At 42.9% G+C, this 27,048-nt stretch overlaps 1 protein-coding gene across 12 annotated transcripts in view; it reads left to right on the forward strand.

The window, feature by feature from the left end:
• The window catches only part of ZNF827 (zinc finger protein 827), a 168,708-nt gene that overhangs the window by 11,897 nt on the left and 129,763 nt on the right, over nucleotides 1–27,048 (forward strand). For all 12 annotated transcript variants that reach the window (XR_004382428.1, XR_004382427.1, XM_032855582.1 and 9 more), the window contains exon 2: nucleotides 18,782–19,834. Coding sequence is in view for 10 of the 12 variants with exons in the window: in XM_032855582.1 (XP_032711473.1) it covers nucleotides 18,782–19,834 (1,053 nt within the window). In the remaining 2 variants the exon portion in view is untranslated. The remainder of the gene's footprint in view (nucleotides 1–18,781; nucleotides 19,835–27,048) is intronic.

A 27,048-nucleotide genomic window follows, 5' to 3' on the forward strand; every position in this document is an offset into this window, starting at 1 on the left:
AAATGGATAAACTGCTCACCAGAAGGGAGGCAACTAGAAGCGAGGAGGCTCCTGAAATCATCGTCAGAGGAACTAATGATTGCGACGATTGGGATTTCTGAGTTTGAAGCTAAAAGTGAAGAGAGAGTACAGTCATGCCTGGTAACTACATTCAAATATATGAAGTTCTGTTGAGTGATAAAGGGAGTAAACTTACTCTGAATTGTCATTTCTCCTAAATTTGTAGCTTGTGTCTGATAACTCATACTTGATTGATTGATCGATTCATTCATTCATTCAGTAGTAACTAAGGGTTACTTAGTAACTGAGGGTTACTCTACCAGGGACAAGGGATCAGTGGAGTTGAATGGAGCATGGTCCCTACTTGCGAGGGGCTCGAGCCAAGGAAGCAGAGAAAGAGAGGGAAACAAATAATTAAAATTTGGCTTCAAAGGTATTTTCATAGATTTCTGAAATGCTGAGCAGAAAACAGGGTCTAGGACCAAGAGGGTAGAAGTTATAGGGAAGATAACTGATTTTTTTTTTTTTTTTTAAGATAAGGAACAGACATTCTTGTGTTTAAAAAGAAGCTGGTTCTGCCACCTGGCAGAGTGATTTTCTAAGGTCTTCAGGTAAAGAGGGTTGGGATGGGAGGAGACATGTTGACCTCTGAAATCATTTAACATTGTGAAAAATAATTCTATAAAGCAGATGCTGCTTTGCTTGGTTTCTGTCACAGAGTCGAGATCTGTTCCTCCAACAGAGGAAAACATCTCTGGGTATAGCGAACTGAAAGCCTTTTCAGAGAATAAGAGTATATGTCAACATGCGCAGTGTCGTACTAGCACAGCAAGGACATGATCCGCTGACAGTTGTGGTCCCTACTGGGTGCTCCTTCGTTAAGAAAAGGTTTTGAGCATTTACCTGCCTGGTAGAAATTGTAGAGAAGGCAGTCCCTGCTGACAGTTCTTTCAAATGTTGACAGAAAACAATCAGAGGATAAGCACAAATCAATATGCTAAGCAGTGCACGACGATATAATATGAATTAGATGTGTAAATATTCGAGGAAACTGGGAGTGAGAATGATGGGGAAAAGATTCCTGGAGAGAAGCGATACTTCAAACGTCCTCGAGGAAGGGATGCATTTAGATCTTGAGAAGAGAGAACATTCCAAGCAGAAGAAATGGCATTAGCCAAAAGAGGTTGAAATAAGCCAAAAGTATGTGGGAGACACTAAGAGAAGAAACTTAGCTGAATCAGAAGGGTTATATTGGTGGTGGAAGGATAGGAGGTAGGAAAAATGTAGTAGGAGCTGGTCCAGATGATAAGGGATTACGATTACTAAATTTTGTAGTTTGGATACAATACAAAATCAACTATGAAATGTTGTAGTTTCTTTTTGTGGTAACAAAGGAGATGGAGAGTGATGGCCTAAAGGGTGGAGTGGGGAGGGAGTCTTTTTAAGTAGGAAGGGCTGTTGAAAAACCAAAATAGATGAATCACCCAGATGCCACCTTGAAGGTATCTCTGGAGGAGACCTGCCAGAGATGGGCTTCTGGGGCCAGTGCTCAGGGGTGCAGACCTCCAGGGCTGCCCTGTGCCTCTTGCTCCTTCCTCACCTCTTTGGTTTTTCCTGGCAAGCAGAGCTCTAATGTGTGCCTCCCTATGAAGGTCATAAAGTAGGTGCTATTTCCAAAAAATAACACAGCTAACTTTTATACACAGGTAATGAAGTGTAATGGTAAAAGGGACATCTGTAAACCGACTGCCCAATCTAACACATTTCAACACTATCAAACTTCTAAGGTACTCTTCTCCTGCTGCCTGTTCCCATTACCCTAAATCTTCTGTTTATTGTTCCCCTTGCTTTACCTTATTTGGGTTAGCTTGTCTTTGGGATTTGTAAAAATGGTAGCACACGGCATGCATTCTGACCTTGGTTTTTCACTCAACCGTTATCTTGGTGAGTTTTAGCCACACTGATGCTCGCAGCTGGTGTCCCTGTCCCTGCTCTCGAGTGGGACACTGATGAAACACACCACAATGGACTTATGGTTCGTGTCTCCTTCTTGCTGTGAGGAACAGTGCTGCTGTGCACGTGCCCATGCAAATCACTTTGTCTTGAGGAACTGTCAAGTTCAAGGTGTAGGATATGGGTCTTCCAAAATTTTAATCTGTGCTTGCAAGCTTGAATTTTATCAGTGGCTACCAATACTGCCCATCTTTTCTTAAAGTGCCAGCCTTACTTCGTTTCTTTCCAAGAGAGAGTGTGCCAGATACCCAAATTTGAGTGACACTAGTTGAGCCGTTGTTCTTTCATTAAAAGTGATGTTCCCTGAAAACAGTGGCTGGTTCAGCTCCCGACTGAAGCCCAGGTTTACTTTTCCTCGCAATAGCCATCACACTTCAATGATGGTAGAAGTGCTTCATGGACACATTTCATTACATATCATATTTAAAAGATGTTTACTCAGGGTCAGCCTTTATTTATTTATTTTTAAACAAAAATTTTTAGAAGATTTTATTTATTTACTTGACAGAGACAGGGAGAGCACAGTTAGGCGGAGCAGCAGGCAGAGGTCGAGGGAGAAGGAGGCTCCCTGCTGAGCAGAGAGCCTGATGAGGGTCCTGGGACACTTAACCAACTGAGCCACGCGGGCACCCTGGGGGTCAGTCTTTAATAAAATTAATAGTTTTTATCGCTGCCTTATCAATTGGACAGGTTTGCTTACTTTGGGGAGGTGGTGTGCACGTGTTTTACTGAGTTTGTGGCAGTGAGGAACACAGTGATGCTAGGATGGTTTGGTGCCACTGCCTTGATTCAAGCTAAGGTGCCAGCATTTTACCTGTCGTTGCTTTTGTATCATCATTACAAATGTCGGTAGAGTGGAAACGGCAGATAACATCTTAGAATTATTATGAAAACAGTTCCGGTCTTGAGGACACTTCAAAGGACCTCAGAGACCAGTAGGGATTTGCAGACCACACTTCCAGAACCAGTATCTAAGCTGTCTCCATAGGAATGGAAATGCAAGTCTTGGTGTTTGTCTTTCTTCAGCTTTAGTTGGTAATGCTCTAATGCAGAGCCCAAAAGACAGAGAGCCCGGAAGACAGGGAACCGTTTGCTCACACGTCTTCTCAGCGTCTATGGGATGTCTTTGAAGTCTCTTGTTCTGTCTGCAAATGGGAATGAAAATATGTATTTTGCTGTAGAATAGATCTGTTTGTTCTGAAATAAAAGTAATGTTTTAAATAAACTTAGCTGTTAGTATTTTTCTTCCTCACACAGGCATATATCTAACATCACAGATCTGTGAAGACGCTTGATGCTTTCCCTGTGACTTCCTGGTGTCCTTGTTAGGGAAGGAGAGCACTCCACTGGGTGCCGCGGGTTAGGGTGCCTTACTCTGGAGAGTGCGTGGCTGCCTACGGCAGATGGCCACGTGTTTGGGGCCTGGGTGACTGGGAGTGTTTCTGGGCTTCTAGTGTTCTCTCTCTCTGGGCTGCTGTCCTCACCAACCATTAACCCGCTCACCCAAGACAGAGAGAGCTGAGTGGGATCCTTGGTGCTATGCTCTGCCTTTCCCCTGCATCAAGCCCATCACCCAGACTGTTGACTCTCCTGTTGGTGTATTTCTGGAATTCTTCATGCCCGCTCCATGCCACTGCTGTAGTTTACACTCTTATTTTCTCCTGTAAGGATTCATATTCTTTTTTAAAAATTTATTTTTATTTTTATTTAAAAAAAATTTTTTTTAAGGATTCATATTCTTTTTTATCTTCTTTTTGCTTCAGTGTCCTGTCCCCTTCCCTGTCCCCTGGCCTCTATGTAGCCCTGTGTTCACACTGCTACCACAGTGGGCTTTCCAAAACACTCATGCATGTATTGAGGATCTTTTAGACATTGCCTCAAAGGTCAAGCTTGCTCTTCTTAGCAGAGTATAGAAGGTGCTTCATCATCTGAACCTCCTTTTTTTTTTTTTTTGGCCCTGCCATATACTCTTTGTTTCTTTCGTACCGAATTCTCTAGTTTACAGAACTCCATGTTTGTATTTCCTTATTTTGGAATTCTTTTTCTCTGTTTCTGGGATGTCTTCAACCATCAGATTTGCACGATTACCGTCGGCTTATCCATTACCATTCAGTTTAAAGGAAAGCCTTTCCTGCTTCCCCTCCTCCCAGACTGTCGTCCCATCCACCAGGCAGAATGAGGCAGCCCCTCCACTGGCTCCCATCGGTCCCTCGTAATACCTCCCATGCCACACTGTAGCTCCTTCTTCCTCTGTGTCCTGACTGACCGTGACCTTTCTAAGGGCATGGACTCTTCCTTATTCATTTTTGTACATTCTTGCCTGTAACAGTACCCGGTATATAGTAGGTGGTCAAATATTGTTGAATAAATGAATGAAGGAAGGACATGAAGAATGGGTCACAGGATCAAAGAAATAGGCCGAGTCCCATAAACATTGTTGAATGAATGAATGAGTTGAATAAATGAAGTTCAGAGTGGGTCCCAGAGTCAAAGGGTTTTAGGGATAGAAGGGACTTTGGAGAACATCTCCTGTTGTCATTGTCTCTCAGAAATGAGAGCATGATTTGCCTAAACTGTCGAGCTGGGCCGGGTGGGAGGTGATGAGCAGTGCCACAGACATTCACATGGATGTGGCCTAGAGATGCCTCGGGAAAGTCATGTGCTTCCGGAGGAGACTTGCCGAGGAGAGCAGAGGCCATGGCCTGCACCACAGGGGGATACCACAGTCGAAGTGCAGAGAGAACTTTGTGGTTGGACGTCTGTGGCACATTCCAGACTGTAGAGTCTCCCCTCAGCTATTGGCTGGTGCTCGCTCTCTGTCCTCAAACTGTGCCAAGACTGTAAGATTTTCCTGATGACTGGGCATATTCTACATCTGGATTCCATGGTCAGAACAACCAGAAGTTTCCTGTCCTCTTTGGTTGAGGTGATTATGATATAGAGCTGGAGAGCAGTATCAACAATTTTGAGGTAAGCCCTACCATTTAAAATCGAATGTTCTCTCATCTGAAATTTCTAGGTGGCTGGGAGGGAGGGCAAGAGGACACTATTATTCACCTAGTGCCAACTCTGTGCCAGGTGCTTTACTTACTTAATTCGGATTTACTTTTGCAATAACCCCGTGAAATAATAGGTATTAGTATCCTATTCTATAAAGGAGAGAATAGGCCTGTGGATGGATGTCAGGTGGGTCTGTTAGGAAGCAGAGTGGGAGTGTCTGGTGTCTAAGCTTGTGCCTTTTCTGTCTTGTCACGTTGCTTCAGCTTCTAGAAATTTTAAAAAAAAATTTCTTTATTTATTTGACAGAGAGAGAGAGAGATCACAAGTAGGCAGAGAGGCAGGCAGAGAGAGGGGGAAGCAGGCTCCCCGCTGAGCAGAGAGCCCAATGCAGGGCTCGATCCCAGGACTTTGAGATCATGACCTGAGCTGCAGGCAGAGGCTTAACCCACTGAGCCACCCAGGTGCCCCTAGAAATGTTTTGCTCTGCAAAACCTGTTGTGGTCTTATTTTATTCATTTGATGAATTCTTGAAGTTGCATTTATTTTATGTACTTAAAAGGAAGAGAGTCTTTAGTTTGCTAGTTTAATGTTGTCTCTGCTTTGTAGTTTACAAATGCTTTGCCATCTCTGCAGGACCATGAGGTACAGGAGAAGGAATAGGTATTATAACCCCGCTTTACAGATGAGGGATGCAGTGATGGAAGGCAGAACGTTCTGCATCTATCTGGTTCATCGCCATATTCCTAACACCTGCTCTGCGGGTTAGTGTTTAGTGGGCTCTTCGGTTTTTGTTTATTAAACATGAGGAGTTCTATAGCTGGTAAGTTCCAAATTCAGACGGGAATCCAGGTCCCAAGTCTGAACTCCCAGCTCTTTTCGCTGCTAAACCATTCTGCTTTTCCCGGAGCCCTCATCCGTGGGACTTGGGAGCCCTCCGGTAGGGCTGTCTGGTGGATTCCCACAAATGTAAATGAATACAGGTGGCCTCTTAGAAGAAGCTCTCTTGTTCTTATTTCTCTTCCTTTAAATACCTCAACATAGGACTTTAATAATTTCCTGTCCACCTGCCACTTCCCAGTAAAATGACTTGAAAAGGACTGATTATCCAATAATGGATTCATAGACAATTAATAGCAGGAGGATTCCTGAGATCATTTAATATGGTATTTTTCAAAACTTAAAAAAAAAATAGTGGAACCCTTGTCTTTAAGGGGAGCTCCAGTATACAGACAAGAGCAAAGCTAGGTTGTGCTGCTTAGATGTGTGCTAAGGTGGGAGATGGGATGGGTCCATGGTCCTGTGTCCTTCCCTGGAGTTCTCGCCTTCCTTGACGGTATGGTTTATACATCACTGATCTGTTCTTACCCCTCGCTGTAATCTGAAGAAACTGAGGCACAGAGGTGCTTAGTGATTCACAGAGGTGGTTGGATTAAGATGAAGTTAGATATATCTGAAGGTCCAATATTGTTTTAAGCACTGTTCTGCTTTTATTATAAAGAAAAAGCAAAGTACCTCTTCTTTCGAGTTGTGGGGTCCACAAACTCTGACCTGTTTTTGTGCGGCCCTCTGAGCTAAGAAAATGGATCTTACATTTTTTAGACAGTCATTAAGACAAAAAAGCAACGGCAACAACGAGAAACAAAGACTATGGGACAGAGAACGTATACACCCTTTTATAAAACCTAAAATATTTGCTGTCTGTCCATTCACAGAAGAAGATTGCCAACCCTATTTTATTGGATTCACTGCTGCTGACATTAATGTGGAAATACCAAAAGAATTTGGCTTTCTCTAAGTAACGTCAAAACATGTAAATTTAAAAACAAAGCCTGATTAATTGAACATACTTATATCAAAACGCTTTTCAAACTTGTATTCCTCAAATGGACTTCTTTAAATTGTCCAACACATTTTCATCCTTTTTTTCAAATACCGGGTTTTGGTGGAGGAGAGACTAGTAACTGAGTTCAAGTACACAGGAAACATTGCAGCCTGAGGGCTGCCTATAGTTGTAAGTTCTAGAAAATGAAAAGAAAGTGATGCGCACATTTAAATACAAAATTAAGGCATTTTATAGGACCCCCCCGCAAAAGGTTCAGAACAAGAGGAACAGGAGTATGAGTGATACGAACCCCTCCTGGTCACTTTGGGGCCATACCTATGCCTGTCAGAGGGATTTTTATTGTCTTGAGCCTCTACCTTGGAGTTGAGCCTCTGTTTGTTTGTTTTTTAATTTTTTGTTATTTTTAAAATTTTTTAAATTTTTTTAATTTAAATTCAATGAGCCAACATACAATACATCATTAGTTTTTGATGTAATGTTCCTTTTGAAGCAGGTATCTGTAGAGCACATTTCCCAACCTCATCTTTATCACTTGATGCATTTCCCGGAAGCATCTCAGCTTTGTTGGAAAGTGGAATGGGTGTTTTCTCTTGTGGAACATCACTCATGGGGATAGATGGCTAGAAAGCAGTGCCAGGTCTTTCGAGTAAAAGACCTAAGGAAGATTTCTTGGTGAAACCCCAAGTGGACATGCCTGTGGAAAGCTCTCACCCCTGGGAGTCTTCAAAGAGAAGACTTTGGCTTTACCCATAGGACCCCCAGTTGTTGAGGTGAGGGTCATCTAGCGGCAGGGGACCCTTGGAATTGCCTCAGTTTGTTGATTGTTTGTGATATTTGTTGTTTTCATTGTCTTTGGGCCTCCATCGTTCACTTCTTGTGCATGTGTGCCAGAAGGTGGGCAGGGGGAGTAACAGGAGACAACAGATAAGAATACATTTGACCACTTGACAGCCGCCATGGCACGAAGCCTGGTCAGGGTAAAGGTTAAACTTGTTGGCCTAAGTCAGTGTTTAGAGTTAACTTTGAGTTAGGGTTGTCCTTGTAATAATGTCATGGATTCTTGTGGTTAATTAAAAAGAAAGAAAGAAAGAAAGAAAGAAAGAAAGAAAGAAAAAGAGAGAAAGGAAGAAAGAAAGATCTCTCCCAATTCATTACACCAATATCCTTTTGTGAATATAGGCGTGGGGGGGGGGCTTGGGATTTGCTTTCTCTGCGGTTTTTGTTTTTGTATGTATTTAAGGACTAAATAAAAAGCAATTCCATCTCCTCTCCTTTGGTAAATCTCTCTTCCCCAAAGGCCCATTTTCTTCCAGTGTAGACATACATTTTTAGTAAATAAAGGACTTACTGTGTGAACTTTTCCTTTGGCAGGCAGAATGATTATGAGCGTAATCTGTTTCATTACAAGGTACGTGATGTCAAAGTTTGGCAAATGTGCCTGCGAAGAAATGTATCATTTTATGTATAAGCTGAGATTTCAATAAGTAGCCATTTATCTCTCTATAGAGTGCTGTTCATAGACGACAGAGTGCATTATTATGTTATTAGGGCTTTTTTTTTTTTTGTAGTAATGTTCTTTTTTGATCTATTAAGAATTTCCTGGTGATTTCAGTAGTTTGGTAATATATTGTTCATCTTATAACAGGTATTGGTAATGTTGGGATGAAAACATTTATACAAGAGGATATAAAAGTCAAGGAAGCAGATAATCAACCGATTTATCAGCCTTAACAGACAATTTTTCTGATAAGGCCATGGTAGCCATAGTAAGTTTACTTCTGATGGCTTGAGGGGACAGATTCTGTATGTTTTTTGTAACACGGAGGTGCGCAGAAGGGTTGACGGAGCAAAGGAATCAGTCCGTGGGCTAACCAGTAGTGTTTTGGTCTCTGGGTTGACCTTTTGGTCAGTGGATTCGTGCCGTATTTTGAACTGTCCCTTTCTTCCTAATTTGCCACAGCGTACATGGTGATGAGTATATTTCTTGGTCTGAAGATTTGAAGTTGCTCTAGTAATAGAAGCCTTCTCTTACCTAATGTCATCCTCAAAATCTTTCATTTGCACAAAATTTGGTTAAAATCTAGAGGTAGGTAAAAATAACTGAACTGTCTGCTCACAGTCCCTGCAGCCTCAGAGGACTTCACACCAAGCAGCAGGGCGGTCAGTTTTGTGCAGTAATAGCCAGCTTCAACAAAAGCTACTAACCAAGGCCATAGTTTAAAATCCGGAGGTGAGCAAATCCAGAAAAAAAAAAAGTCTCAGGCCTACATGTATGTTAGTTCCCGGGGCTGCCGTATCGAGGTATCATGAACTGGGTGGCTACGGAAATTTATTGTCTCACTGTTCTAGAGGCCAGAAGTCTGAGGTCAAGGTGCTGACAGAGACACAGGGAGGACACAGGAAGGATCTGTTCCAGGCCTCTCTCTTCCTTGGCTGTGACAATGTCCCTCCAGTCTTCACTGCGCGCATGTCTGTCTCTGTGTCCACATTTCCCCTTTTTGTAAGGACACCAGTCGTAGGAGATTAGCCGACTCTAATGACCTCATCTTAACTTGATCATCTGCAAAGGCCATCTTCCCATAGAAGGTCACAGTCCCAGGTCTTGGCGGTTGGACTTCACCAGCTTTTCGCAGGGCCACAATTCAAGGCTTGACACTAGGTTTCATCCTTAGTTTGCACACAGTGTTAGTAAGCCAGGCGGTTGTTACTACAACGATGCCAGACAAACAGTCACACATTTAGAAGGAAGGAACTCATCTCTGAAATCCCAGCAAAATAAAATTTAAAATGTTGATTACTTGAAGGTCCTGGGGTACTTTTTGGTTACCTGAATAATTACTTTTTTGTCAAGCTACTCGCACTCTTAGATTTCCTGAAGATTTGGGTTTGAACCTCGCTTTGTTACTCATTAGGTGTGTATGTTGGGTAAGCCATTAACCTGTGGAATCTTGGTTTCCTGGTCTGTAGAACGAAGAGACTGTGGTCTACCGCATAAAATCACGTAAGTCTCACATTTGCTGACGAATAATCAGGCATCTACTAAAGCACCCTGTATATTTGTAGTGTTTGATGCATAGCTGTTCATTCATTCAACAAATGTTTGTTGGGAGGTTCCTGGGTTCCAAGGCTGGTTCTAGAATTCACTCGTTACCTTCATGACGATTGCACCATGATTTAGTAGTAGAAGTACCGGCCTTTGGAGTGAGACATCTGAGCTCAAGTCCTGTCTGTGTTAGTAAATCAGCCATGGGGGACTATGGGCTAATCACTGGCCCTTCTAGACCTCTGCCTAGAGACTAGCCATATGGACTAAATCTCCAAGGCTTTTCCATCTCTAATTCAGACAGACACAAAATCCAAATTTAGCAAATAGAGTTCTTAGTCTCTTACAGATCAATGGTGCAGTCTGGGGAAGTTACCCTCTGTGATTTAGCTTTTCTTTCTGACATGGGGGCAAGAGGACTAGTACTCTCTGTTTTCTGATAGTAATAATAATAACAAGGATAGCCACCCTTTACTGAGCTCTTGACACTGGGTTAGATACTTCTCATAGATCCTTGCTTCCCCACATAGGGTGCGTGTTTCTCCAGAGTGGGTGGGAATCCAGAGAGATGTGGTACATCCCTGCAGAGAAGAAATTTTCCTCGGAGGTTTGTGAGCTACAGCTTGTGAGCTGTGGTATTTACTACGAATAAGCAAGGCCACAGTATAGAGCAGAATACGGGATTCACTTGAAATGTTGAGCCAAGAGTCGGAAGAAATTTGGGGTCTCCTGGAGGGGACTTCAGCTTCATTATTTCCCTGGGATGTTGTTCTGTGTTCTTGGCCGCTAGGGAGACTGGTGCAAAAGTTTGCAAAACACGCTCTTTTCCCTATTTCATGTTTGACTCACATGAGAAAAATAGAATTATCACTTGTAATTTTGAAAACCGTTCTCATTTTCAGTACTGACAAGTGCTGCCTTTCTGACTGCTAAGCGCATTCTTCCTCCTCATTCATACGTTTGACAAAGAGTTAACTGAACACCTACTCCATGCTCCGTGCCATTCTAACTGATGAGCACACGGAAGCAAACAGAGTGAAGCCTGCTGTCTCGTGGAGCTTTTATTCTAATAAACAGTGATGTTGGACGGGAGACCTGAGGAACAAAAGGAATCAGCCCTGTGGCTAATTGGGGGAAATTTTCCTATTTATTTATTATTTATTAGCAAGGCAGAGCAGTAGGAGATGAGGTGTGATATGGATTTCTAAAAGCTTACTGCGGCTGCTGGCTGAGCAGAGTGGGGCAAGAACCGGAAGTAAGGAGGCCCGTTGGAAGGACACCGCCATAGTCCCGGTGAGGGACGGCAGTGCTGTACATCAGGGTGGGAACGGTAGACAGGCTGAGAAGTGGCAAGATTGGGGATGTATATGGAAAGTAGAACCGACAGACTCTGCAAATGAATTTGATGACAGTTGTAAGAGAAAGGGAAGAGTCAAGGCAGGCTGCGGGGTTTTTGTTCGAAGCAATCATGGGGATAGAGGAGTTGCCGTTAGTGTTGAGATGGGCAGGGGTTTTTTGTTGTTGTTGTTCTTTGTTTTTTAAAGATTTTATGTATTTATTTGCCAGAGAGAGAGAGAGAACACAAGCAGGGGGAGGCAAAGGGAGAAGGAGGCTCCCCACTGAGCAGAGAGCCTGATGGTGGACTTGATTCCAGGACGCTGGGATCATGACCTGAGCCAAAGGCAGATGCTTAACCAACTGAGCCACCCGGGCGTCCCAAGAGATGGGCAGTTTGATGGAGGAGGTTGGGTAGCTCCTGGGTCACTGGAAGATCTGGCAACTTTATATAAGGATACTGAAACCCACTCAGATACTGTTGGCACCTCCCTTTGAAGATAAGGAGTGATGTGTTCATTTGTGTTACCTTTGTTTCTTTCACTCGTGGATGTTTACAACAATACTTGGAAAATACTGCTCTGTGCAAGATGTGCGGCTTGACCCAGGGGGCCTCTTGGTGCTCTCTTAGTCTGTGGGCTCTTATCCTCTCCAGACTTCCTCCCATTTTCCTCATGCCCTCATGGCACCTTTTCCCCGGCTGCACTGGTGACAGGAGTCTGGTTGTCTTCTCAACCCTGGCAGTTTTAAGTAACTAGCTGTTCTTAACTTTTCCTCTTGGCACTGCTGACAGCAGTTGGGTACCCTGGGCATTGCAATATCTTGCTAACTGTGATCCCTGAGGTTCTGGCCTGGGGGTCAGTTGCCCACCCGTGTGTTTTACTCATACCGTGGTCTTGGACCCCTGAACCCTTGAGAGGTCTCTTAGTGTGGGGGACGTGCTGAAGCTTTCAGGCTTCAAAGGGACAATGTAAAAATTGGCAGGTTAAGACCGGCCTAAATGAGGGTATGTTTTCTGCTTCAAATCATCAGATTGGTTCAGAACAGCCTGATGTGCAGCATGCCAGACCTTTATTAAACATTACAGAGGTCACTGTTCTTGTCTTCCTGGTGCCTCTTCCCTCTTTTTTCTTCTGTGACTCATGTTAAGCCAATTGTAGAAGCCGCGCTCTGGCTTCCGTGTTAAGTCCAGAGAGCGGAACCTGACCTCCAGCGGGCTCATCTGAGGGGAAGGACCTTTCTCTAGGTGGTAGGTGATTAAAAGTGAAAACCCAGAACCTGTGCAGCCAGGTTTTCAGCCTCCGGGGGAAGGTGACCTCAGAGGAGGAGACTAACCTCTGAGAAGAGACGAGAAGCAACGAGAGAGAGAGAGAGAAAGAGAGTGCGCTCTGACGTTGACATTGTCCCAGATGCTAGCTCCATTGGGCCCTTCTCTGGGTTTGGTATAGGGACTGAGAGCCTCACCTGTCACTTCATGCAGTGCTAGTGGTCACTACAACCACAACGGCCCTGATCCTCTGGGCAGAGCATCAAGCAGGAATACAAAAATGACCCAACTCGTAGTCCCACCTCAGGCATTCATAATCTAAAATGGTCTGATTTCAAAATGAGTGGGTATGATGAGAAAATTGGTAAAATCTGCCCTTTAACAAATCAGTAGATGGTCTGTTTCTTAAATGTGAAGAATTAAGAATATAAAAACCGTTTTATGAGGTTAGTTTCGCTAACGTATGTCACCCAAATATTAGCTGAGTCCGTGACAGGGCTATTTGCTGTCTGATGGTTTCATAAGAGCAAGCCCTTCCAGATGAATTTCTGGTGTCATCTGCTAAAATCATCTTCATCCCTTCGAGCTCCATTTCCAAAGCCATCTGCACCGTTGGGGTTGTTTTATGCATCCACAGTTTTTGCTCCCTTTGTGCTTTGGGTGCTTGGGCAGCCCTCGCTCCCTGATGATTACAAGGCTTTGGGCAAGAGCCTGCTATACCCTGAGGTTCCCAGTTGCAGAGAAGAGCTCCTTGAACATAGTAGATGATCAGGAAATGTTTGTCGAATTAAGTCAGTTATTAGCTTTGGCTCTGTTCGTAGCTTCTATACAGAGCTCCTCAAACTACTTTTTTTACACACCACTTTTGTATAAAATTGCATGGGAAAGTTGGTTGTATGATTTGAGGTTGGTATTACAGGTCCAAGTGATTAATAGCGATAGGGATGCGTGACCTTAATATTAAATACAGATATTTAGCTATCGATGTGTGCTGGCTGGAAAGGAAGGGCCCTTGGAAGATTCTTAGATGAAAATGAGCCAGATGGTTAGTTGGTAGGTACCAGTGAACACACCTGTTATCACAAGAAGGTGTTGACTGCCAGAGGACTGACTGTGAGTCAATGCCATCCCAGGCGAGTTCTGAGAATTTAAACCTTGTTCTCTTCAAACGCTGCTGGTTAGATTCACAGTGGACCAACTGGTGGAATGGGGTTCAGGGTAGATTTAGAAAGGGGCTTTTAGATTTCCATCTCCACTTACTTTAACCTCAGCCAAAAAGCATGAAAATTAATAGGTGTCTCTTTCTTGCATTTTACCCCCTCTTTTTGCCCCCTTCTTTCTGATCAAGGATTGAGTTGAGTATTTGTCCAATTAAATGCATCTGATTAAAAACTGTCAAACTGAAAAGGAAGTGAGCTGAAAAAAAAATGCAGCAGGAGTTGTGAATATCGAGTTACCGATTTTCTGCTTGAGAACTGAATTATAAATAAATGTGTTAGGTAGTGGAATTTTGTTTTGTTTTCCCCAAAGGAGAAATATTCACCACATGGAAACAAAATTTATTCAGCATATTTTCGTTCTGTAATTGTACCATTTCTATTCTTAATTCTTTGAGTTTTTGATTTAAAGTGAAAAACACCCAAACAGACTGTTGTGTAGAATTGACAGGAATGAGTGTGAACCTGGCTGTCAGAGACATAGGTTGTTGTAAAATTAGCAATGGAAATAGCTTCCTATTCTGGAGGTTAAAAATAATGTATTTAGAAGGAAGTTATTTACATTGGCCGTTTGGAGGCTTCCCCCGGAGCCTTAGTAGGGAAAGCTGTGAACTGCACAGTCGGTGTGCGCAGGAAGTGTTTCCGGGACCGCCAGCGGCGTGTGGGGTGCTCAGCTGTGAGGGGCCATGATGCCGAGCCCGTGACAGACAGGGAAATGGAGCTGTCTTGCTGCCCAGAGGCTTTTCGAAGGGTGAAAGGGAGTCAAAAGCCAAGCCCAGCTTGTTCCAAAAGTTTGTGGTGTCCCACAAAGTGCAGGGATGCTTTGTTTCGAGCTTCTCCAGTGAGACCATCTTTCCTCTAGAAGGTACTAGAAGTTCCTGCCCACCCCACCAAAGGGGAGCTCCCTGCAGCTGGACCAGTGCAGCCTTCAAGGACATCTCCTGCTGGAAATCGGATGTGAAATACAGAGCAGCCCAGCAGGGGGAAGATAATTCGTATTTGTGGGAGAAAAGCCTCGTTGCTGCTGTTCTGTGAACTGAGAGTGTGTGTGTGTTTGAGCCTCTTAGGTTGGTTCTGCAACCTGTGCAGGTCTCTGCTTCTCTTGCATTCATTTCTCTGAAAGCCTCCCCCACTTTTTGCTTGACTTCAGGTGATCCCAAAATAATTTCAAAAATGTTTCTCTTCGGGTTTCTGGTCTGGCTCCTCCTAGGCCATGCATTAACATTATTTGGTCATTTATTACTTGAATAACCTCAATTTTAGGAGCAGCGTCTTCAGAAAGGCGATTAATAGAGTATTATCAATTTTAAATGGACCGGAGTTTCCTTGCAGCCCAGAAGAGAGTGTATCTCGGCCATGTCTGCAAAGAACCGAGGATTCGATGGTTGAGAAATATCCAGGTATTTTAGAGGACGGAAACTGGTCTGTTTAAAGAAATGCTTTGTTTGCTTGTTTGGAGCTTCTGTTTTCAAAGAATTGGGAACGTTGCCAGAAATGTAGGTACCAGCTGTTTGTATCCTCCAAGAGGTTGGGATCTCCTTATCACTGTTTGATAGGATTAGAGCCTGAATGGACGACTCCAGCTTTTGATGCGCTCACCACCTCAGAACGTTTGGAAGGGGAACGTTCTTTCTCATGGAGGCTGTGGTGGGGGTAGGAAATTAAGCTTTGTCTTTGGGGCTTTGCCCCGTAGATGTGCTGAATCCCTGAGGCATTTGAATCAATTTTTGACCAGGGCAACAAAGAAGCTGCAGGGAGGGCATGGAGAGATTAGAGTATGGGAATAATGGATACTTACCTCTTAATGGTGTATCTCAAGATAAGGACTGAATACTGTCCTTATCTATGGGAATTCTCTTGGTCCCCTCTGTTTCAAGAGAGTGGAAAGATGGATGACTGGGGTGGGAGGGCAGCTGCTCCAAGTTCACTAGAAGTTGCCATTCAGGGGCATCTGGCAGATGGCTCAGTGGGGCTGTGCAGAGAAGCACTGGCCAGGTGTTGTGAGATTGGGGTTCTTGGTTCTGGTATTTGCAGTAGGTAGCCATGTGTCTCTGTTCCCAGCAGGTAGCCCCTCAGAGTATTTAACAGTCTTAGTAAAATGACAAGCCTTGGCCAAGTGGTTATGATTTCTTGTGGTTCTAAAAACCCTGGCTTTATGTACCTTGTTCTCCGGCACTTACCACATTGGTTCTAGACCAGTCTTGACTATCTAGAACTACTCTCGTGTGACAAAACTATAACCCAGAACTATTTACTTTTGAATCATTTATTTTCAAATGTTCTTTTAGCGAGTGTCAATAAAGATCAGAGAAAGAGACTCTTGGAGGAGATAGTCCCCTGTTCTTAGTGTAGTGATTTTTACTTTTCTTACTATTTACAGGACAGTTCCCATGTGATTTTTCTGAAAGAAGGGATATCTAAACTGAAATCAGGAAAGGTGGTTTGCCAAAGGAACTTGAAATTAGCCCTATTGTTGAAATTGATGTTGACTGCTTGGTGTTTGGTAAAAACCATCTCTTCGGGAAGCCACTGAGAGACGAGTAGTTCAGGCTCCTGCCAGTTTGAGCAAAGATGAAAAATGTTGAAATCGAGTGGGAAGAAGGAAATGTGGCAAATCACAAGGACCCAGACTGTTTTTAACAGAGAAAATTCAATTTTATCTGCCTTTTTCCAGCAAATTCCATTTGATATTTTACATTTTCTTGATAATTTAATAAAGAATCTCAGGAAGGAGTTGCAGAACTTTAGCTAGGGAAAGAGAATTTGTCATTTGTGACATTTCTTCTCTAAATAGCATGGGAAGATCAATGTATTAGCTTGTAGCTCATGCATTACTAGTTCTAGCTACTTCTGTTCAGAAAAGAAACAGCATGTTATAGAGCAAAATTTGGCACAATGGGGAGTTTGGGCTCAGTCCCTGAACGTTCACTGAACTCTCCTGTGTCCAGGCATTGTGCTAGCCACAGTGAGGGATGTGTGGGTGATACAGCTCCTATCTGCCTCCAAGGAACACCACCACTTACCTTCTAGAAGATGCCCTGATAATAGGTAATTTAGAAAGATACAGAATCAATAGAAACAAAACACGGGAATGTGGGCTCTGCATTCAGAAGATGCACAGAGTCTGGCTGCTTCTCACCGCTGGCAGTCACCTTGAGCTGAACTTCACACTGTCCTCCTTCCCCTGGGTTCCAGCCTCGTATCTGGTCTTCCTGCTTCTACCCTTGTGCCTACAGCCTCTTTTCCACACAGCAGCCAGAAGAGGCCTTTGAAAATGCAAGTCACATCATATCAAAGCCCTCTGTAGTTCCCAGTTTCACCAGATGCAAAAGACCTTTCAGCAGTTTACAGTGTTGCATGGGTCTGCTTGGCCTTGCTGCCTTTCCACACACTCCCATCCACCCTCACTCTCCCCCATCCCTCTTTCTTTCTCATGGTATTTCTCTGACTTCCTCTCCTACTGCTCTGACCCTTATGTTCCACTCAGCCCACACTGGCCCCCTTACTGTGTCACGAACACACCCGGCGTGTCCCCACATCAGGGACTTTACAGAGACTCCCTGTGCCTGGAACGTTCTCCCAGAGGTAGAACAGCTGCCCGAACAATTGCTCACTTCTTCCATCTTTGCTCGGATGGCCCCACCTCCATGAAGCCCCATTCTGAGCACCTCATTTGAGATCAAAACTCACTTCCTCCTCATTACTCCCAAACCTCCTTGTCTTGCTATGTATCTTTTTCCATAGCACTCATCACGCTCTGGCTTACTCTGTGACTCTATGACTAGTTTTTAAGTTTTGTCTGACATCTCTCTTCTTCCACTGGGATGTGAGCTTCAAGAAGGCTGGATCTTTGTTTTGTTCAATGTGGTCCAATCTAGAATGATCTAGAACAATGCCTGGCATGCTGTAGGTACTTCACAATTATTTGTTGAATAAGTGAATGAATGAATGAGAAGGAGAGATTCTTTTTGAGAGCTCATAAAGAATCACAAGGAAGAAACTTTTGAGGTAGGAAGTTGAAGGATAAATAGACAGGTTTTCTGGGGAAAAGAAGGACTTGCCTGATAGGAGGACTATCTTGAGCAAAGGTAGAAAAATGACAGACCTCCCCGGGCTCTTGGCATGACAGGAAGTCCCGACTGAGCAGGGCTTGAGGGGCAGTCAGAGTGGTGGTCGTGGTGGGTAGATCGTTAAAGGGGACTCTTAGTAGAGTAAGGGAACAAATTCCTAATCATTGCCTGTGTCAGGATGGCAGGCATGTTGGTAATTGCAAGCCAGGGCTCTCAAAGAAGCGACGTGCATAACATGGGCAACGTCGTCACTTTAAGGAATCAGTAATGTGAATGGTGTTTGCTAACGAGGTCTGATTTTTGTAGAGAACTTGAGGATCTGCAGATCCTCAGTCACATGCTTTATGGTTTAAACTTCCTAACAACTGGGTGAAGTTGCAATATATACCAGCAGGTATTATTTACATTTTTGGGTGAACTTTAAAAAAAAAAAAAAAAATCAGTTGCGTCTTCTGTCAAACCAGCTAAGCGACTTGCCTGAGGTCTTGGAATCAGAAAGCGGGGAAGCGAGCTTCCCACTATCTTGTACCTCACAGACAACATTTTCCCACCCTGCCAGGCTGCCTCTCTAATTGTGATGGGACACTAAAGTGATCATGCTGGTGTTTTTTACAAGGGAGCAAGCTTCTCTCCGTTTCTCCCACCACTGAGAATAGCAGCCTCTCCATGCAGTTCCTTTTTTACCAGATGCATTTTTTTCTCCCCACCCCCCCCCATTTCAGCTTGTCTGCTGTAATTATAGAAAGGTGGATATGTTTCATAGGTGGGTGTGTTTTTACCTTTGCCTGTTTAGTATTTTACCTTCTTTCAGGCGAATGCCAAGACTGTCTGACTCAGCACCTGACATTCTAGTAAGGTTGTTGCTGTCTTTCTTGTGGTTCTTGCTGGGGGTGGGGGAGGGGAAGAGGAGGCATGTCAGCAACTCCATCTGAATGTCTTCAGACTTGCTCGGTGCTCACTGGGGAGTAAACCTGATCTTCTTAATTCCTCCAGATGTTAGTAGGCTGGAAGAGGCGGAGGGAGAGCTCAGTGAAGGAGAGCACTGGTATGGAAACTCTTCAGAGACTCCGTCAGAAGCATCCTATGGAGAAGTCCAGGAGAACTATAAGTTGTCCCTGGAGGACCGGATCCGGGAGCAGTCCACCTCCCCCGACACCTCCTTGGGCAGTGCGACCCCCAGCAGTCACACGTTGGAGCTGGTGGGACTTGACGGTGAGGTCCTGCGAGACTCACTGCAGTGTCAAGACCACCTCTCCCCTGGCGTGTCTTCTTTTTGTGAAGATGACCCCCCAGGCTCCACGAAGCCCTTGAGCAGCAACCTGAGGCGGCTGCTGGAGGCCGGCTCCCTCAAACTCGATGCCGCAGCCACGGCCAATGGCAGGGTGGAGTCCCCGGTAAACGTGGGCTCGAATCTCTCCTTTTCCCCACCGTCCCACCATGCCCAACAGCTCAGTGTTCTTGCCAGGAAGTTGGCTGAGAAGCAGGAACAGAATGACCAATACACTCCAAGTAACCGTTTTATATGGAATCAAGGTAAGTGGTTGTCCAACTCAACCACCACCTGCGGCTTGTCCCCGGATTCAGCCATCCTAAAACTGAAAGCTGCAGCCAATGCCGTTCTGCAGGACAAATCTCTCACCAGGACTGAGGAGACCATGCGATTCGAGTCCTTTTCCTCTCCTTTTAGCTCCCAGTCTGCCAGCTCCACCTTGGCAGCCTTATCCAAGAAAGTCAGTGAGAGAAGCCTGACTCCTGGTCAGGAGCACCCACCTCCCGCCAGCTCCTTCCTTTCCCTGGCTTCCATGACCTCCTCGGCCGCCCTTCTGAAAGAAGTGGCCGCAAGGGCTGCGGGGAGTCTTCTGGCTGAGAAATCGTCACTGGTGCCTGAGGACCCTCTACCGCCACCGCCTTCCGAGAAGAAGCAAGAAAAGGTCACCCCACCCCCTCCGCCACCGCCCCCACCGCCTCCGCCACCACCGCCGCAGTCCTTGGAGTTATTGTTACTCCCCGTTCCTAAGGGAAGAGTTTCTAAACCCTCCAATTCAGGTATGGAATCTTTTATTTCAACCATCGTGTAAGTCTTTTTTTTTTTTTCCTTTTTTTACTGTAAATTGCCATGTCTTCTTCACCGCTTTATTCGGTTGGGCTTCCCGTCTGATCTGAGGCAGGAATAAAAAAGCAGGAGCACAAGAAAATACTTTAAGTAAGCAGTGTAGTGGGCTTTCATGTATGTATTATACAAAGACTTCACAAATAGCTTCATTTTTGAAAGGTAATGAATAATCTTAGAGATGTGCAGTACTCCTCCCTTTCATATAAATGATCTTTTTTTTTTCTTACCAAGTGCAGGCTAGGTCCATACGAGACATATTTAATGGGAGAAGATCAAAGCATCTTTGTCATGGAGTGCATGGCATCACTGAACATAGGGGGAGAAAAAAACCCGCTGCTTTTGAAACAGTGGACAAGGGAGAGCCCACCCTCCTGCTGCCTCCCATCACAAATGGACTTTTGTATACAGTAACTACTCTGCCCTAATTTATCACACTATACACTTTTATGATAGCATTTTTATTATTTATTTGTGCAGAATTTAAGCCTTTCCCACTTATCCTGTTCTTCTGTAATTTCTTGTCATATAAGAACTGTAAAGAATATTGTCATTCAGACATAATCAAAGCATTTCCTGCAAATGCTTTTTTTTTTTTAATTCAAATCCAATCAGATTCTGAAGGAATATGCATGTGGAAAATTTGAATCATAAGTTTTTTTGTGTGTGTGAGGGCAGTCTTTCCAAAGGAGAAGTCGCTTGTCTTGTGGAGCCTTGACATTCACAAGTTGTTCATCTGAGGGAGGGATTTAGTCACTTGAGTTCTCACGGTAGAAGCATCACTTCTTGTACTGATTTGTTTTTAAATTGTGTGTATGATAAATTCATGGTACCGGGATGGATGTATGGAGCTTCAGATGTCTCCCAAGGATATCCTGTCAGACTGGAACAGGAAGTAGGCTATGTGTGTCCTCGTCAGTATAAACACTGCCGTTGTGTGTGTCTAGCCAACTTTTGATTATTTGCAGCCACATTGATGAAGAGTGCTTAGAATGGCAAATAATTGAACGATCGCAGCTAGCATCAATTTGACGCACTTATGACAAATTTCCATTCAAATTGCTGAGTGGGCTCTATGTGGTAATTCTAATTATTTTAAAACTTGTGTAAACTGCAGAATAGAACTAGGAAAATGGATATCTGGAACTTTTATGACTCTGAATGATCCAAACCATTCACTCCAGAGTTTCTGAAGTGTCCATAAAATCCTAAAATGTTTATCAATTCTGAGTTTCATGTCTCCTCACTTCTTACCTGCCATCTGGTGAGATAAAGAAAGGAATGGCTAAAATTAGGAAACCAGGAGAAGAGCAAAGGAAGCTGGGTAATTTTGCAATGGAATAAATCACTCCTCATTTAGAGAAATTTCATTTAAGCATAGCAGCAGAAAGAGAGGTATGGCCATATGTAACATGTAATTTTATAAATATTCTTCATACGTGGTTGTTGAATGAATGTGTTTATGATGTTTACGCTATAAATTCATGTGGACATAAGTTACTTGGAAAAGGTTATACAAAATTAATAATCAGTGTTAGTTGACTGAAGACTCAGAAAGAGGTAACTGATAAAACTGTGGCTCCTGATGTAAAATGTAGCAGCTTTATCACTGTGAAGTGTCTTGGGTATAATGAGCAGTAGAGGTGAAGTATAATTTTTTTTTTCTACTCAAGTGCTTAGATGCATGTAAAGATGTAAAAGAGGTCATGAACTTCCAGTGCACAGGAGACTTTTTGCCTGTTTTATTGTAGGATATACATCCAAGGTAAAAGATATCTTCCCTTTATGGTTTAAATGCGCTTAATTCACACCAACATCTCAAAGAGCTTAAAAAAAAGCAGAATTTTACGTGGACCTACCAACAATCATTTTTTTCTTTTCCTTTTGCTAAATTTCTTCTACTGCTGAAACCCTTACTATTTTTTATTTTTCACAAATTGAAAGATGGGGGGAAAGGAACTCCCTTGATTGTGTCTCTGCAACCCCCTGCTGACTGACTGGTACCTAGAGGCCCCTGTTCTCCACGTGCACCTCGGCACCATCCGAGCGCTGCTGAAGCAGCCCCACTGATGAGTCACTCATTTTGTAAAGCTCACACACGCGGGAACAGCACTGTGAGGACAGACATGAGGGCTCTTGACATAGTCCCTCGAAAAATGTTCCGTGTGTCCATGGGACGCATCCTAAATTCCAGTTCTGTGTCTGACTGTGTGGGTTGGCGGTAGGGGAAGGGGAGTCTCTGTGTACCTCTCGGTTAAAACCAATGTCGTGGCATGCTGGCTAGGTGACAGGTTAAGAAGGAGTTGATGAACTATTCCATTCTGTTATTTGTCTTCATTTTGTGGAGAGATGGTTTGGTTGCTGTTACCAATTTTTGAATCTGAGGAGTGGAAGGAAAAGGTGGGTCTTCTCCATCTGCCCTCTGCCCCCCTGCTTCCCTTTCTATACACTGTACTGTTGGTTTTAGGGCAATCCAGGGCTAGATTCAGATGTAATTTGAATCTAGATGTCATTCTTTACCGAGAAAGCATTATGAGAATGTGTTGAGAGCTGTCACCCATGTTTCTGAACATTTCTCTCTTTGTTTTTTTGTTTTTCGTTTTTTTTCTTTACCTTAGAAAGAAATCTTAGTTGAATTCACAATAGATAGGTAGGCTGGCTTCTTGCAGCAGGGAAGGGTGTCTGTTGCCTAGTCATTTAAATAAACAAATAATAGCCTGCAAAAAAAGATCCTTAAAGATAACAACACACCATCCTGGTTTCAAGCAGTGTTTATATTTAAAACTGTTTCCCAAAATATTGCAAAAAGGGCATAGAAAGTAGATTCTGGAGTTACAAAGAGAGATGTGCTAGAAAAGCCAATCCTGTACTGAGTAATTTAGACACCAGCATTTCTTTGACCTTCTTCAGGTCAAGGGAAGTCCAAACCATGGGGGGGAAAAAAAAAGTGTCTTTTAGGTCTGACCTTATTCCTCTTTTTTGAACAGGATTCAGTTGTTGCCAGGTCATGGTGTATTTAATTCCTTTAAAGAGCCCATCACTCAGTAGCCTTTCCCCCCTGCAAGAGAGACGTGACACTTGAGGAGGAGGTTTCTTTCATGTGACCCCGCGCCCCAGCACATGCTGCACTGTTCCTCTGAAAGGGGACATGGGAGAGAGAAGATTATGTCCGTTTGCTATAAAGATAAATGTCACACATTGACTCAATTCTCTTTGAAGCTACTGTTGGTTGCCTCTCAGAATAAAATAAATGGTTTTTATTTTAAAGACAAAGTTTCTTGTAAACGGCCACCAAGATTCCCAGGATGCCAGACTCCTAGTTAAAAGAAATAACAAGGAGAGTTTTGGAGAGAGGGTTTCCAAAACATCTTATTTTACTGAATAAAATTTAAATATGCTTAGAAGAAAGCTGGTGTCATACTACTGAAGGCTAAGAATAGTTCCTGGGTCAATAGAGAGAGAAACGTTCTGGGTACTGTTTTCTTTCGTATTTATGTGATGTTATTAAAATTTATTGCAAAGCCGTAGAAAGTCCAGAAAGTGAGGTAACCTCCTCCTCTACTCCCATTAGGTCCATGGTTTTTAGAGCCATAATCTGGGAATGATCACAAGACAAGAACTTGCTTAGAAAATTCACTTTTTAATCAAGATTCAGAACTATCTGTCACTGACCTCAATTATATTTCCCCAGCGCTTTAAACTCAGACTGCCTCTAGTCTTGATAATCCAAATATCTAAAACTTCTTAGTTTTCTTGAATACTTAGCAATCGTTACAATATGCATTAGTAACATGCAAGTCAATAACAGCAGATAAAGCCAGTGATATTCATTGCCAGCATAGTTTTTTACACCTGGAAGTAGCATTTGAGAGACATGCCCATGAAATTCTATTAAAAGATATTAATTCCGTTTATATTGTTAGAAAGGAGGATAGGTCATCCTGCACAGATGTACACTGGTGGGTTGGTAGACCTGGAGTGGAGTTGGTGATGAGGGTTTTGTATACCCAGGATCACCTGGCATCTTGAATTCCTTTGATGTGTTTGGTAAGGTGTGTATGCAGATACTACCCGCAAACTACTTGCAAATTAGCTCGATTTTCTGCAGATTGCCACATAGGATCTAACAAGAAAAGTTTGATTTCAAGGCATGCAAAACAGTTGCGTTGGTTTTAAAAATACCTACCTTGAGTTAAAGCAAGTCATTAATGAAAGCCTCCATGATATTTTTCCCCCAAGATGTGTTGTTATTGCTTTACGAATTATCTGTAACAACAGCGTAGAACACCAAACCAGAAGTGAATATATTGGCTCTAATCCCCACCCTGCCACTAACTAGCAGAGGGATTTTAAACCTACACCTCAGTTTGCCTTCTCATCTATAAACTGAGCTAGTTGGGAATTAGCTCCAAGATTCCTTCCTGTGTTAAGATTCCTTGCTTTTCCTTTCGTATTCTTGAACTCTGTCAACTCAAACATATTTTTTTTCCTATATTTTGCATTAACTGTCTTGCTTCTTAGAATTCACCCTCAACTCTCCCACAAGATTACCTTTGCCTTGGGCAGATCTTGTCCGTTGTAAATAGTTTAAACACTTGCCATTATACCTTACTAATGATGTAGTCATATTGCATGCATTTTAAATATCAGCTGCTCCAAATTCATTTTGGAAATAAGTAAGATGTAAGTACATGAACATCTCTCCACACCCATTCGAGACATGTATTGGCGTGCTACATGAAAAGCATGCACTCTTGGGCTGACATTTCGTCTACTGGGACTTGCTGGCAGCTTCCTGTACCTTTTTCTTCCATTTCCAGCACTCATTTCATGTTTTGATACTTTCTTGATGCAGCCCTCTCCAATTACTCTCATTACAGTCCAACAATTTATTGACTTGTATATCATACCTAGCACTGTCTGGGTGCTGGAGACACACAGGTAAAGACCTCTAGCCTTGCCCCAACCAATCCCCGCTCCCCTCGTCCTCCCTTTCTGTCTTTTCTCCCTCTTCATTGTTGAGCTGAATTTTACCATCAGAGTTCTGCCTAGGCTGAGCTGGACCCTACCTGCGTAGCATAGTGGACTCCTGCTCCATTATTTTCTTCAGGCTTCTGTGACAAACCACCCTTTTGGGCCAGGCCCTGAGCTCTGTATTTATGTGGTGTCAGTTCTTTAAATTTACGTCTACTCTCCTGGTGAGTTTCCTGCTTTGGAAGGTACCACTAGAGCCTATCATCACTACTGTTATTGCAATAGCTACTACCAGTAGCTTTCATTTACTGTGTGACAGGCATTTTACATACATTTATTATCTCTCTTATTCCAGTCATACTGTTGTCTGTAAGGAGAACGTGTTTCTCCAAAGAGGCAAAGTAGCAACTATCCATGCTACTGGGTCTGTTAGCATTTGGTGGGATTTAGTTTTGTTTGTGGTGATATTAACCAGCTAGTGATATATTTAGGGGAATTTGTTTATGAGACAGTGGTAAACTAGGTGAAATAATGAACATTTCGATCCTACTGCCCTAAGAATGTGTGGTATAGTCTGAGGAAGTGGTCATATTTCCTTAGGCTCTAAATTTGAGTGAAATTTATAGCTGTCAGTTCCTTGAAAATAGTTTGGCATCCAAACTAGAATACATTCTTACTTCTTCCCTTAGACAGGGAGGGCATCCTACTAAAATATCAAAAAATATTTAATAAATAAAAATGCAGGTGTTACCAGGGGAGGTTAATGGCCAGCTTTGAAAATCGATCATTGTATTATGGTTATTTTTATCATTTGGCTTCTGTCTTCTTCCTTTCCTCCCAGGATCAGTTAAAAATTTCAAACCGTTCTAATAGTCTAGCACTTTGACACATATCTTGTTGTCAGTCTCTCTTCATTATGACTATTCTAATTTTTTCCCCAGTCAATCCAAGGACATCCTAATTTGTACACAATTCGTGTGTCTTTTGGTATTAATTAAAACTAGGGAAGCATAGCTCCAAAATAAAATAGATTTATATGAAATGCTAATATGCAAGATTTAATGTAGTGTGCTCTGTAATACACACTAGGGGTGGGGGGTGTCAGAAAAAATAAGGAAGCTATTGGTCATATTAAGCAAAGTAGCATGTCCAGGGGGCCCTGGCCATGTTCCTTTTGTCAGTTAATGTCTTTTTATTGCCTTCCTGTGTTGGGTCATGAAATCTCAGGTCAGTGGAGGACATCTCCGTTTTTCTCTGCTGTCCCAGACAATTCTGTAAAATTAGTCAGTTTGCGGGTTAGATACTGGGAAAATGTGGATTTGTGGCAGCCTGTTTGTGTATGTCTTTCTTACTATTTTGATGTTCTTACAACCCCAAATGGACATCATTATCATTTTTTTCCCTATGGTTTATGACAATAATCTCACCTAGAGGCCTGGTTCAGCCTTTTCTCTCAAATCTGTTGTTCAGTGTGTAGTGTTTGTGATCAAGATACCAGAGTGGAAGAAACTACAATGAAGGACAGAAAATGAGAGGCCAAATTAGGGATAGGACTCCAGGTCAGCAGAGGCAATCAACAAAAAACAGCAGGAAAGCTAAAGGCAGGTTAAAAAAAAAAAAAAGCAAAAAAACAAAAACAAAAACAAACCAACTCTAAAAAACAGAACCAAAACAAGCATGTTTATAGGCCTCTACAAAGTGTGCTTGTCCTAGAGTGAAAGAACCCTCAATCCCATCCCATCCCCCAATCAGAAAAGGAAATGCTTGTAACAGAAACGTCACAAGCAGAATTTCCAGACTTGAGGGCATATTTTTAGCAGATTCTTTTTCAGGTTGCTTAGTTAGGGTAAACAATATTGTTTATTATACCTGTCAGAGTAAAACAGAATTTTTGGAATGCCCTAAACATATTCCAGAACTCTTCTAGCTCCATCCATGGTAAGTGGTCTTTTGCATACAGAGACTCAGTTGACTTGATGAATAAATAATAAGATGATTTTAAAGTTTACACATGAGAATATACCCTTTTAAAATTATAAAAGTAATGTGGGCATGAAAAAAATCTAGTGTGTGTAGAAGAATCTAAAATAAAAACAAAAGTTTCCCTCTCCGACCCCTTCCTTTTAATCTACAGTTCTTCAAAGGTAACTGCTTAATGGTTTCTTGGGTATGCTTC

This window comes from Lontra canadensis, unplaced genomic scaffold (assembly GCF_010015895.1).
Source record: "Lontra canadensis isolate GAN:19392208 unplaced genomic scaffold, GSC_riverotter_1.0 scaffold10, whole genome shotgun sequence".
Classification (NCBI taxonomy): Eukaryota; Metazoa; Chordata; class Mammalia; order Carnivora; family Mustelidae; genus Lontra; species Lontra canadensis.